Source organism: Hylobates moloch, unplaced genomic scaffold, assembly GCF_009828535.3.
Source record: "Hylobates moloch isolate HMO894 unplaced genomic scaffold, HMol_V3 SCAFFOLD_18, whole genome shotgun sequence".
NCBI lineage: Eukaryota > Metazoa > Chordata > Mammalia > Primates > Hylobatidae > Hylobates > Hylobates moloch.
The window spans coordinates 20423676-20438339 of NW_026652293.1; the positions used below are offsets into that span (position 1 = coordinate 20423676).

At 36.8% G+C, this 14664-nt stretch overlaps 1 protein-coding gene across 20 annotated transcripts in view; it reads left to right on the forward strand.

Moving 5' to 3' along the window:
* Positions 1-14664, forward strand: part of UCHL5 (ubiquitin C-terminal hydrolase L5) — a 50494-nt gene that overhangs the window by 4112 nt on the left and 31718 nt on the right. For 13 of the 20 annotated variants that reach the window (XM_032137616.2, XM_032137617.2, XM_032137612.2 and 10 more), the window contains exons 2-3: positions 4519-4582; positions 6474-6579. In XM_032137616.2, the coding sequence (XP_031993507.2) occupies positions 4519-4582; positions 6474-6579 (170 nt within the window). Of the gene's footprint in view, positions 1-2408; positions 2445-4518; positions 4583-6473; positions 6580-14664 lie in introns of all 20 variants that reach the window. The other 7 variants (XM_058430393.1, XM_058430391.1, XM_058430392.1 and 4 more) reach the window with 1 other exon arrangement.

The window sequence follows — 14664 nt, forward strand, 5'->3', positions numbered from 1 at the left end:
GCAAAAAAAATTAGCCGGGCTTGGTGGCGGTCGCCTGTAGTCCCAGCTACTCGGAGAGGCTGAGGCAGGAGAATGGCGTGAACCCGGGAGGCGGAGCTTGCAGTGAGCCGAGATTGCGCCACTGCACTCCAGCCTGGGCGACACAGCGAGACTCCGTCTCAAAAAAAAAAAGAAATAGATAACCAGTATACGCCTGTATTTATTAAAGAAATGGAAATTGTAGTTTAAAATTTTCCCACAAAGAAATTCTAGCCAAGGTGGCTTCACTGGTAAATTCTGTCAAATATTTAATATTGTAAATAATGCCAATTCTACATAAACTCTTCGAAAATAATTGGAGAGGAAGGAATGCTTCCTAACTCATTTTCTGAGGACCAGCATTACCCTGACACCAAACCAGACACAAAGATATTACTAGAAAAGAAAATTACAGACCTGTCTCCATCATTAACTTAAATGTACAAATTTTAAACCATTTTACCAAATTGAATTTAGTAATTCATTAAGTGAACAATACATCATGACTAAGTGGGATTTACCCCAGGAATTTAGGATTGGTTTAACATTCAAAAATCAATGTAATGCACCATATTAATAAGCCAAAAAATCAAAAACATGATCATGTCAATAGATGCAAAAAGCATTTGACAAAATCTAACATCTGTTAAGAATTATGAAGTGTTAGATTTTATCCTGCTTGCCAGCAAATAAGTTGGCTTGCCAGTTTAATAGATGCTAGCAGACAACTTTTGGTTTAGAGATAAGGGTTGTATTACTTATAGCATAGTAGGCAGCAGGAGATTCATTTTCACATTGGTTGCATTTTCCTCCGAGTCAATGAGGCTGGAGGTGGGCTCTGGTGGATGCCGCACAAATAGTGAGGCTGTATGACAGCTGAGGAACTCTGAGCTAGAGAACTAATCTTACAAGGGAGGCTGCTAGCAAACCTGCTCAACTTTTGCCTTTAGGGACACATTATCTTTATTATCCTGGACAGCAAATCAGCCTTCCCTCTGCCTCAAAAAAAGGTGCTTTCTCTGTCTTCCAAGTCTGTTTACTATATGAATATCCTTGAAAAGATGGTCCAGAGCAAAGCTGGTAATTCCTTGCAGAAGATGTGCAGAAACAGAAACCCATTGAGAATTGTCTTCCAACAATATCCAGCCTTCTTTCTACACTAAATAGCCATTCCCTCAGCCATTCTGCTCAATATGACCTGACCGACAGGGTTGGTGCCAAATCTGTTTGATTTGTGTCTTTATAATGTTTACAGTAAACAACCAGATGGCTTTCTTGGATTTTTATATTGACATTTCTTCTTGGCTCAGAGCATTAATCCAGGGACAGCAAGATGTATAAGTGATTTTGCAGACTCCACCTTGTCATGCAAGGAGGAAGAGTAATTCCATCATCTATAATCTGCCCGTGAGTTAGGGCAGATTTGAATGACTTTTGGGTCCAACGTGGTGCTTCCTTAACATGAAGGTCTATTATGACTGCTTCTAAGGTACATTTCATCTTGTTTTGAGGAGTGAGATAATGCCTGGCTTTCACACAAGAAGTCTTGGGGTGCACATGGTGCCCCTGGAAGCAAGTGTTGCTCACAATTGTTACAGCCCCTAAAATGGGACCAGCTAAGTTTAGGGGTACAAGGTAATAGTGCCTGCAATTTAGGGCTCCCAATTTAGTTAAAATACTTGGGTCTAGTCGTTTTTTAAGTAGAGACTACCTGAGTGCTGTCAATCCAGTTTTTCCTATTTGGTCACATCATCAGCCAAATAGAATTTATCTGTACCATGGAATGACTGAGACTGGGGTTGTGGAAGACATATGGGAGTGTTTTTTTGCAGAAGTGCAGAAGCTGGGGCCATTCTTGCTGCTTCTGATAGATTTATCGGTAGGGTTAGGGGAATGACAAGTTGTCAAAACCGTCTGTTGGAAGATAGCATACCTAGCAGTTAAATTTAACACACTGACAACAGTTTGGGAGAACTCCGCGAGTGTTTTTCTTGGGGCTCCAGGTTGATTTTTAAGACAGTTATTTTTGAAATTTGTTTCTGTCCCTAGACCCATCGGTATAATACAGATGTGTTAGTTAATAAATATTTCAAAGCATTTTAATGTTAGCACCCCCTTTCGCTTTGGAACAGGGTTCTGGTTTAGATGACAAATCATATGATCATTTTTTAAAAGACCTAGTTCATTAATCCATGACAGGTTTTTTTTGGTAACCAGTGCAGGTAGTAATGATCTCTCTTACCTCCGGACTTCCAGAACATGTTCTATACATGCTTCATATGTAATTTATGCATTCTATACAGTTTTTGCATTGTATGTGCTTGTCTCCTACCAGACTATGACATTTTTAAGTATTGTGACAATAGTTTATTAATTTCTGTCTTTGCCAGGGCCTAGTACCATGCTTGGCACGCAGAAGATATTTGGTAAATACCATTTTAAAACCTTCCCCCCTCCTCAACTTTTTATTTAATATATATTATTAGGGAGTCTGTATTAAGTGATTCTTTGTGTTTACTGTTTGATAATCTTATACACCTCACAAGAATTTTGTGGCTTAGATGAAGCAGGTAAATATCCTTGTTTTATATATGCATGGCGCAAGTGAGGCTCAAAGAAATTGTGTTCTTTCTCAAGGTTAAGACCTTTACGACAGTTCTGGGATCAGAATGTAGGTCTCTGGAATCATCGCTTATTTCTCTTTCCATTATACCATGCTGTATTAGATATTTAACATATGTAAGGAGATAGATGCTAAATTGAGTACTATGTTTTCCTTACATGAAGAGATGTGTTTGTGTTTAATGTGAGATTGTTTAAGCAGTGTCGCTACTTGAAATTCTACCTGTGCAGGAGGCTTTGAGGCACTTTTATTCAGCGTACTTTTTCTTTTTTGTTGTGGTATGATGTAGAATGTTTTAATGTTTGGCCTGTTTTTTGATTTCCAATAGAAGTAACCAGTGTTAACAGTTGCATTAACATCCTTCCATGCCCTTCTTGACACTGATAGAAACATAGGTTTACATTTATAAGGTTTTTTCCTAATTTGATATATGTGAATGTCTATTATTCTTAATCTGTTGCTAGATATTCAGATTTTTTCTGGTTCTCTTCCACCACAAACCATGTAGTAACTCTCTTTGTACATATATCTTTAATACCAGAATGGGCCCTTAATAGATGTTTGCTGAATAGAGCAAACTGAGGCACAGAATGGCATGAATGCCCAGTCACATTGTTAGTTAACCCAACTTTTTTTTCTTTTTTAACCACTGTTTTTTTGCAGTAGTCTAAAGCCTTCTCTAGCTTTTACTTGAAAATCATATGAAAAATTAGAAAGCGCCCACACTTTGAAACCTGATGTGGGTTTTAATTAGTTTTCTGGCACATACTAGCTGTAGTGAATGAATATAGGCAAGTTGATTAATATCCAAAGCCTCTCGCGTTAAATTCTTACCTTGCAGAGATTAGAGAAAATACATTTAAAGCACTTTATGTAGAGGACATAAAAAACTTTGGTAAATATGGTTGTTTTTTGTATTGTGATAACACTGGCCAATAGTTGGTGGACCCTTAAAGTGTGCTAGGCACTGAATTAAATTATCTTCTACATTATCTCATTAATTCCTCCAAACAACTCTATGAGTGTGAGGAATGGAGAGTTTAAATGGCTGTATTGCTGGTAAATGTAGGAGCCAGGATTCAAACTCTGGCAGTTTGGAGCCCAAGCTCTTAACCACTACATGATTACTACTGTATGCTAGAGCAGAGTTTCTCAACCTTGGCACTGTTGATATTTTGGGCCAGGTATTCCTTTGTTGTCAGGGGTTGTCCTGTGCAACGTAGGATATCTATCAGCATCCCTGGCCTCTACCAAATAGATGCTAGTAGCATCTCTCCTACCCTCCACACCAGTGACAATAATGACAATAAAAAAAGTCTATCATTGCCAAATGTTCCCTGGGGAGCAAAATCACCCTAGTTGAGAACTGCTGTCTTAGAAGGAGATTTGGGAGGGGAGGAGGAGATGTGACTCTGAAGTAGTTGAAAATATACAGTTGGAATTCAGGATAAGGATCAGAACTAAAGATGTGATTTGAAAGTTACTGTTAAGTGTTAGTTATTTGCTTTCCCAGAAAAAAAAGTATAGAGTAAGAAAAAATAATAATAATATTACAAGGCTAAAGACAGAGCTGGAGAAATGGAACAGTTGAGTGAAAAGAGTGGATAGAGGAGCCAGAGATTGAGAGAGAGAGAAGGAACAGTCATAGAGTGGTAATTCAATGAAAATAAACTCTTCAAACTCTTTAAATTATAAATATACTCCCATTGTAAATAATTGGGATATATTAAAGGAAGTAATGAGATTTGGCTGTGAGCTTTATTAGTTTTACCATTTTGTTTTGTCATGTCTTGCGTTTCCTTTAGTAATATTTTATTTCATGTTGAAGGAAAAAATGAATTATTCTGTTTACTGAAGAAAATAATTTATTATTTCAGGTTGCCGAGGAGCCCAAGTAGAAGAAATATGGAGTTTAGAGCCTGAGAATTTTGAAAAATTAAAGTAAGTATAATTTTAGTCGTGTTAATAATATGTATATACTTTAGCAAACTTAAAGGATATTCAGATTTGCTTATTTTACTTGGATTACTCTAGGTTGAATACGTTATGTCGTTTAAGTCTCTTCAATCCTGTGAGATAGTTACTATTATTCTTTTTTTATAACCAAGAACCTGAGGCTGATAGGTAACTTGCAAGGGAGTCAACCCTAAGTCTCTGTAATTCCATATCCACAAAGTACTGGTTGGTTGATTTTTTTTTTTTTTTTTTTTTTTTTTTACAAAATTCACTTATAAATCAATAGTGTTAGAACATGGAACACATTTTAACTTAAAAAGCAAGAACAATAGGTCAGTGTACTAAAGCATATTTGACAGATAATATATATTTATAGTAATCCAGAACTTGCCTACACACTATCACATTGCCTCTTGGGAAAGTTATATTTAAAGTTCCAAATGTTGATGCCAGAAACAACTTTTCTCCTTCCCCCATCTTTCTGACCAGAATCACCTCTCTTAACTTCTCCTTACCCCTGACCACCATGCCCTCAAACATTGACCCTGTATCTTCAAATGGAGGGCTAGAGGAATTTTCACTGGCGGGAGCCTTGGAGTCTGGAATGGGGTCAGGGAATAATCTTTTAAAAGGGAAAATAGGGACTTCGGGATATGCTAACTGTTGTTAATAGTAAGAAGGCGATAGGTAGTTTGCTTCTTCCTACCTTTCTCTTCCCCATAAAAAGAGCAATCACTTTAGATAAAATGAGATCATTTGTGGCTAAGATCAGGGAAGGTTAATTAAAAATGGATCATTTGAACTGTCTTTAAAAAGATGGGAGCCAGGCATGGTGGCATATGCCTGCAGTTGTAGCTACTCAGGAGGCTGAGGCGGGAAGATCGCTTGAGCCCAGGAGCTCAAGTCCAGCCCAGGCAACATAGTGAGACCCCATGTCTAAAATAAAATTGAATCAAATAAAAAGATAGGAAACTTTTTTTTTTTGAAACAGTCTCACTCTGTCACCTAGGCTGTAGTGCAGTGGTGTGATCTCGGCTCACTGCAGCCTCTGCCTCCCGGGTTCAAGTGATTTTTCTGCCTCAGCCTCCCAAGTAGCTGGGATTACAGCCACACTTCGCCACGCCTGGCTAATTTTTTTGTTTTGTTTTTGTTTTTTTAGTAGAGATGTGGTTTCACTATGTTGTCCAGGCTGGTCTCGAACTCCTGGCCTCAAGTAATCTACCCACCTCAGCCTCCCAAAGTGCTGGAATTACAGGCTTGAGACACCATGCCCAGCCCTGAGGATAGGAAAAGTTTTTTGTGGGGTGGGAGGCAGTTGTGATAGATAGACTAGAAGGAATTTCGAAGTAGTGATTTAATGTTTTGCACTCAAAAACAGTTCCTTTAGGAAAGTGGATGATTTCATTATGTATGAGATGGTAGCGTCAATTCATACTGCAATATGAGGATTTTTCATGAATCCAATAATATATGAAGGTTACTTCCTATATTTAATATAGATAATATATGCTATCAGCCATTTATCTATAAACATGTTACATGAACTTTATATATTTTGGAGTTCAGCCAGCTTCTGGTTTTACTATATTCTTATTTTTTAAGTGAGGTGATATCGGGTAGAAATGAATAGTCTACAGATTTGAGAATAAACCTTTCACTACAATTTTATTTTAATTGATATAATTTTAAGTTGTATTAGCGTCTTCTAAGGCAACAGTCTAGTGACTATGAATGGCAGTAGTGATCTTTTAAAAATTTCCCATATTTACTTCATTTGCATTATATTTGTTAGATAACTGACTAAAATTTTATAGATTAACAATGTATTATGAAAGAAGCAGGGTTTGATGTCATTAATTTGTATTTTATTTTGTAGGCCAGTTCATGGGTTAATTTTTCTTTTCAAGTGGCAGCCAGGAGAAGAACCAGCAGGATCTGTGGTTCAGGACTCCCGACTTGACACGATATTTTTTGCTAAGCAGGTATGGTCCTTGGATACCCTGAAAAGTCTCAAGAGCAACCCTTTTTATAAACAAGACTGTAGTTTACTACTGTTTGCTACTAGTGTAGTGGTCCTCAAACTCTTACACTCTTAAAAATTATTGACATCTCCACTTACACTCTTAAAAATTATTGACATCTCCGCTTACACTCTTAAAGCTCATTTGACATCTCAAAAGAGCTTTTGTTTCTGGGATTATCAATGTTTTCCATATTAGACATTAAAACTGAAACGTTTTAATAATATTTAGGCCAGGCATGGTGGCTTATAACTGTAATCCCAGCACTTTGGGAGGCCGAGGCAGGAGGATCCCTTGAGCCCAGAATTTGTTTTTTCTTTTTCTGAGATGGAGTCTTGCTCTGTCGCCCAGGCCAGAGTGCAGTGGTGCGAGGCTCATTGCAACCTCCGCCTCCCAGGTTCAAGCAGTTCTCCTGCCTCAGCCTCCCAAGAAGCTAGAATTACAGGCACACACCACCACACCAGGCTATTTTTGTATTTTTAGTAGAGATGGGGTTTCACCATGTTGGCCAGGCTGGTCTCAAACTCCTGACCTCTCAGGTGATCCACCCGCCTTGGCCTCCCAAAGTGCTGGGATTACAGGCATGAGCCACTGTGCCTGGCTGAGCCCAGGAATTTGACACCAGCCTGGGAAACATGAAGAGACCCGTCTCTATAAAACAAAAACAAAAAAATAAATTAGCTGGGCATGGTGGTGGCATGCCTGTGGTCCCAGCTACTTGGGAGGCTGAGGTGGGAGCACTGCATGAGCCCAGAATATGGAGGCTGAGTGAGATATGTTCATACCACTATACTCCAGCCTGGGCAACAGAGCTTGACCCTGTCTCAAAAAAATTAAAAGAAAAAAAGAATTATGAATAGATTTGAAAGTAACAACAATAAACTTGTTACATGTTAACATCGATAACATTTTTTAATGAAAAATAACTATAGTTACCAAAAAATTAGCTAGAAGATTGCATTGTTTTACATTTTTGCAAATCTTTTAAATGGCTGCCTTAATAGCACAGCAGGATCCTATCTGCTTCTTCATTCAATCTGTTGCAATGTTTTTGTTTTGTTTTGCTTTTGGTTGAAATCAATAAAGAAAGTTCTGTCTCACACATATGTGTAGTTGGAAAAGGAGAAATATTATCTTTTTCAGGTAAATATGATATTCTTTGACAGTATGTCAAAGCTTTAAAAGTATTGCTTTCTCAAAGGTTAGTTGTAATGTAAAATTTGTACTTTGTTATGGTAAAATCCTTTGGATTATGTTGCCCTTCAAATGGATCTTTTATTCCTGTATGATTTTGTAACATAGTACATTTACTGATTTATGAATGTCTTCTAAGTGTTGGCACATTAGATATGATATTATCGAGAAGTTAAGTTACCCATAGCAAACCTTTTAAGCTCACAGTGGGAGATCTAAGTTTTACAAAATTCTAATTTTTAAATTTTCACTTGAAAATTCAAATTTTATCAACAACAACAAATACTACTAGGTGTTTGTTCACAAAGCCACAGACTGATTTAACTCATTTTTAGGAAAATATCTGCCAGATATCCTTGTCTGGAAAACCATATTTGTCTCTCATTTGTTCTTTCAAGCAAAAATGATGTTCCAAGGAAAAAAGCTAACAATTTAGCTTACAAATCAATTGCTGAAGTACTTTCTTCAAGATAACTAGCATATCTTGGTATACAGCAGTAGTTCCTTATTTGTACTTCCTATTTCATTCCACAGAATATTAAAGACTTGTACTCCAAGGTCAAAATTTGATAAAAATAAGTTTTACTGCTTTATCAAAGACTTTTTTTTAGTAAAACTTGCTTTTGTTTTGTTTCTTTCTTTAAAACTCTTATGTATGTCAGTGAGATAGTTTAATGTCATTGCCTAGATTCATGCTAAAATACCAACAGTTTTACACACTGTTGCTTTTATGCCAACAGTGCTGATGGAAAAGAAGAGGAAAAGGCAAAAACTGTCTTAGAATTGTAATGGAAACCATTTTGAGCTCACAAATTCCTTGGAAAGGGTCTTAGGAATTCTTAGAGCTCCATAGATAATACTTTGATTGCATTTGTTTGAAAATTGCACTTATTTCTGAGACCCAAAAACTTGCTTAGAATAGTCTGATTAACCTTTAGAAAGGTGGAAAATAAAACTGCTTATTCTCATTACTGCCCTTGAGATAAAGCTTTTGCTACTAAGTAACTTGATTTCTTTTTTCTTTTATTTTATTGCTGCTTTCCATTTTCCTCTGACTTTTTTGAATTGAGCATTCTTAGAGAAATTAGAACTTCTTGCTTTTACCTTAAGGAAAATAGAGTTTTTTATAGTGTAGTTAAAAATGTATCTTTTTTTTTGCGATAGCAGAACTTAACATTACAGAAATATAAATATAGTGATGAACATAAATATCCTTGTAATCCCACACCCATCTTTACTAACCTTTTAACAGTTTGACTCATCCATTTAATCAACAAGTAATCATTGAGCACCTACTTTGCTAGGCATTGTTTTAGATACTACATATATAATAGTTAATAAGAGATGCATGCTCAACAACTATAATAATAATAATAGTAATAATACAAACAGTAGGCAACATTTACCGCCCTTGTTGTGTGCCAGATATTGTAATTTAGGTATATTATTTAATATTTGCGACAACCCCATGAGGTTATCTTCATTTCACAAATGAAGAAATTGAGGCCTAGAAAAATTGTTTGCCTGAGATCACACAGATAATATGTAGTACATCCAGAACTTAAATCCAAGTATAAAACCCAGGTTTGTGACTCCATATGTCATACTTCCTCCCACATTTTCTGTTCATATGCTAACATGTTTTCTTATAATTTTGTTTGCTAAAATTGGATTATTATGCAGAATATTTTGTTTTTTTCACTTAGTAATGAAAGTTTGACTTTGTTTCATTTCAATAGACATAATAAATATTAGTTAACATTTATTGAAGGCTTACTAAGTACTTTTATATATTTAAAATGATTATATTTTAAATTTATATATACAAAATTATAAATTTATATATAAATTTAATTATTTATATATTCTATAAATATATAAATTATTATATTTAAATATATTTAATATTTAAAATTATTAATCTGATCCCTTACAACAGTTATCTGGTTTTGCAGGCTCCTCCTCATTTTACAGATGTGGAAACCGAGTTCTAGAGAGGATAAGAAAAACTTGATCATGTTATGTAGCTAGTCAGTGGCAGAGCTAGGGTGCAAACCCAGGCACTGTGGCTCTGAAGTCTGTACTATTAACCTTATCACAGCACTGCCTCCTTTAGTGTTCTTGGTATAAATATCCTATAATTTAATTAATTAATCTTTTAGTAGTCAACATTTTGAGTTTCTAATTATTTCTCTAATCTAAATAATCTGGTCGGGCATGGTGGCTCATGTTTGTAATCCTGTGATTTTGGAAGGCTGAGGTGGCAGAATCACTTGAGCCCAGGAGTTTGAGACCAGCCTGGGTGATATAGGGCAACCCTGTCTCTAAAAAAAATAAAAAGTTAGCCAGACTTGGTAGCACACGCCTGTAGTCTTAGCTACTCTGGAGGCTGAGGTGGGAGGATTGCTTGAGCCCAGGAGGTTGAGGCTGCAGTAAGCTATGGTCATGCCACTGTACTGCAGCCTGGGCAGCAGAGCAAGACCTGTCTCAAAAACAAAACAAAAAATCCAAATAGTCCATTTATATAATATTTTTGTACTTATGTATCATTATACATATAGTAACTATAATTTTAAATCCACAGTTGTTTGTAAATTTTAAGATCTAGGTAGTAGAGAAAAGCTAGGGGACAGATGAGTTTGAAAGTCTATCAGGTGATTTTTCTCCTTTTTAAAAATGTTTTTATTTTTTCAGTGTATATAAGCATATATGCCATTATAAAAATTTAAACATTATAAAGTGGATGCTGTAGAAAATTAAAGTGTCTTATAATCTCTGCTTTAGACATAACCACTGAAAACAATTTATATTTTTACAGATTTTTTCCCATGTATGTTTGTGTATATTTGTGTTAGGTTATTCTTGCATTGCTATAAAGAAATACCTGAGACTGGGTAATTTATAAAGAAAAGGTTTAATTGACCTACAGTTCTGCAGGCTTTATAGGAAGCCGGGTGCTAGCATCTGCTCGGCTTCTTGGGAGGCCTCAGGAAGCTGTTACTCATGGTGGTAGGCAAAGCAGGAACAGACATCTTACATGGCTGAGCTGGAGCGAGAGAGAAAGAGAGTGGGGGACACACTTCTAAATGATCAGATTTTGAGGAACAGCTCACTTAACACCAAGGGGATGGCCTAAGCCATTCATAAGGGATCCACCCCTATGATCCAAACACCTCCCACCAGACCCCATCTTCAGCATTGAGGATTACATTTCAACATGAGGTTTGGGCAGGAACAAATTTACAGACTTTATCAGTAAATTAATTAATTGTGTTTCTTCCACACTAAACTGTAAACCTGGGAGTTAGGGATTTTGTTTTTATATTCAGTCCTTGGTAGATGGTACGTATCCAATAAATGCAGACCGAACTGTTCATCTCTAAGAATATTACTATTAAAGTGCTAGAATTTACTAACACTAAGATACTAATGATGTCTGATTTATAGAGACCTAGCTATATTTAAGGTATAAGAAAGTACTCTATAAAGAAAGAAAAAAATGATAGTAGAGTATGAATTTATAATTTCTGGAGTCCCTTGATATTTTTTAGTTCTGTGTTATATTTGTATTATTCCAGTTGTGTTTATGAAAGTGTCAGATTAGTGATTCCCCATATCATTGTTTTGGTACTTTATTTTGCTAACAGTTCGTATTAAACTGACAGGTCAATAATTCACCATTAATATCTGTCAGTCTTTTTAGTATGTGCCTCCTATAAGTCTATGCTAGGAGAGTTATATATTACATCAATATGTAATAGTTGATTTTAGGTTTCAAGGGCTTACAGTAATAATTTCCAATCCAGGATGTCTGGAGTATTTTCAGAAATTTGAAAAAATTTAATGAAATCATATTTATTTGATAAGGTTATACAGATTAACTAAATGGCACTTATAATGGGATTACCTCAATATAGAGAGGTAACACTGGCTATTTTGTGCTGATCATATACTCTAATTCAAGGGGGTTATATGTGTGTGCATGTCTGTGTATCATTGGTTAATAAAATATTGAGGAAAGAAATATATCCTAGTAATTGCAATTTGTATATAAGGATCCAGAAATGAAATTTTGATAACTGTTCTCCCTCCACAAAATATTGTAGTCTTGTTATTTCACTGATGAGAGAGCTGAGGTGTGATTTACTTGCTTAAAATCATGCTGCAGTGGTACTGGATTTGTGTGACTCCATATGTTCAGTCTTTCAGGAAAGAATGACTGAATACCTACAATCTGCCAGATACTGTGGTGCTTGGAGAATGAAAAAGTGCCATGATTCCTGCCCTCAAATATGCTTAGAGTTTAGTGGAAGCAATTGATATTCATCGATTAAATGTTAAATTACAATAATGATAAGTGCTGAATGGAGTGAAATGAGGACTATATTACGAAGTTTAGGAACTATCTACAAAACTGCCCTCACTTTGAACACCAACTGTAGAGTTCGACCAAGACCACCTTCACTTCTGACAGCATTGCAACTTTGTGGTGGGGGGATCCCCAGATCATCCTCAGGTTCTATAATTGGTTAGAAGACTCATAGATGTTACTGAAAGCTGCTATACTCATGATTATGGCTTATTACAACAAAAGAATATAGATTAAAATTAGCCAAAGGAAGAGCCACATGGGGTAGAGTTCAGGAAAGTTCCATGTGCAGAGCTTCCAGTTGTCTTCTCCCAGTAGTGTCACAGACAGTGCTCACTATTCTGGCAATGCTGTGTGACAATATGCAGAGTATTGCCATCCAAGGAACTGCATCCGATTCTTGGTGTCCAAAGTTTTTATTGGACCTTGGTCACATAACCTGGTTGGCCACCCATGTGCCTGACCTTAGTCTCCAGCCTCACAGGAGGTTGAGCTGATAATCTTGACCCAGTACCCCCACCCTGAGTCACATTATTAGACTATCAGTGTGGCCCAAAGCCCTCAGGTAAACAAAGACACTCTTAGGCATTCAAGGACTTAGAGCTCATCTCCCAGGAACCAAGGGCAAAGCCCAGACCTCTCTTTGGGCAAGGTTAATTTCTTTACTATATTCATAAAAGTGGGACTTCTTGTCAGAGAGAAAGCCTCTCTGAGTAAGTGACAATTCAGCTGAAATCTAAAGGTTAAGTAGGTATTAACTAGGGGAGAGAGGTTCAAGATCATTCCAGATTAATTACAGCTTTATAGCAAAAGTGAGTAAGACTAGTAAAAGGTACAGGAAGAAGACCAGTGTAGCTGAACTGTGCAGAGCAAAGGGGAGATGTCGTGAGATATGAAGCAGAACAGGAAATACGTTAGCCAGGATTAGATACAGTTAGGCATAGGCATAAAAAAAAATAGTTTATAAGAAATAGTTGTTTTTTTTTTTTAATACTCAAGAGCTGTCAAGGCTCCAGGCTCTTTTGTTTTGCTCCTTTGTGTATGTTTTCTATTCCAAAGGTTATTTCATGGTCCAAGATGATTTCTGGAGCTTCAGCCATTCTTTCTCAATTCCGCATTCAGACAGGAGGAAGGCAGTGAAACCCCGTCTCTACTAAAAATACAAAAAATTAGCCGGGCGTGGTGGCGGGCGCCTGTAGTCCCAACGGGAGGCTGAGGCAGAAGAATGGCATGAACCTGGGAGGCAGAGCTTGCAGTGAGCGGAGATGGCGCCACTGCACTCCAGCCTGGGTGACAGAGCGAGACTCTGTCTCAAAAAAAAAGAAAAAAAAAAAACAGACAGGAGGAAGGGGAAAGTACACTCCTTTCCCTCTTTCCTTTTTATAGAATTTGCCCGTGTCACATGCATACTTATCTCTGGCCAAAACTCAGTCATTTGAGTTAGCAGTAGAGGACACTAAGAAAGTTGTCTTCATTCCAGGTGGTCATGAGCCTAGATAAAATTTATGTACTCTAGACAGGGCATTTTAGGCTGTGATTGAGACTTTTGTCTGTATCTTTAGAGTAATAGAAAGTTACTGAAGTGTTTTAAGAAGAGTGTCATGAACAGATTTTCATTTATTATTTTTTTATAATGTCTTTTTATTATCTTTTTAATATTTCTTTATTTTTTAAATTTTTTTTATTATTGTACTTTAAGTTTTAGGGTACATGTGCACAATGTGCAGGTTTGTTACATATGTATCCATGTGCCATGTTGGTGTGCTGTACCCATTAACTCGTCATTTAGCATTAGGTGTATCTCCTAATGCTATCCCTTCCCCCTCCCCCCCACAACAGTCCCCGGAGTGTGATATTCCCCTTCCTGTGTCCATGTGTTCTCATTGTTCAATTCCCACCTATGAGTGAGAACATGTGGTGTTAGGTTTTTTGTCCTTGCGATAGTTTACTGAGAATGATGATTTCCAGTTTCATCCATGTCCCTACAAAGGACATGAACTCATCATTTTTTATGGCTGCATAGTATTCCATGGTGTACATGTGCCACATTTCCTTTTTCCAGTCTATCATTGACAGGCATTTGGGTTGGTTCCAAGTCTTTGCTATTGTGAATAGTGCTGCAATAAACATACGTGTGCATGTGTCTTTATAGCAGCATGATTTATAGTCCTTTGGGTATATACCCAGTAATGGGATGGCTGGGTCAAATGGTATTTCTAGTTCTAGATCCCTGAGGAATCGCCGCACTGACTTCCACAATGGTTGAACTAGTTTACAGTCCCACCAACAGTGTAAAAGTGTTCCTATTTCTCCACATCCTTTCCAGCACCTGTTGTTTCCTGACTTTTTAATGATGGCCATTCTAACTGGTGTGAGATGGTATCTCATTGTGGTTTTGATTTGCATTTCTCTGATGGCCAGTGATGATGAGCATTTTTGCATGTGTTTTTTGGCTGCATAAATGTCTTCTTTTGAGAAGTGTC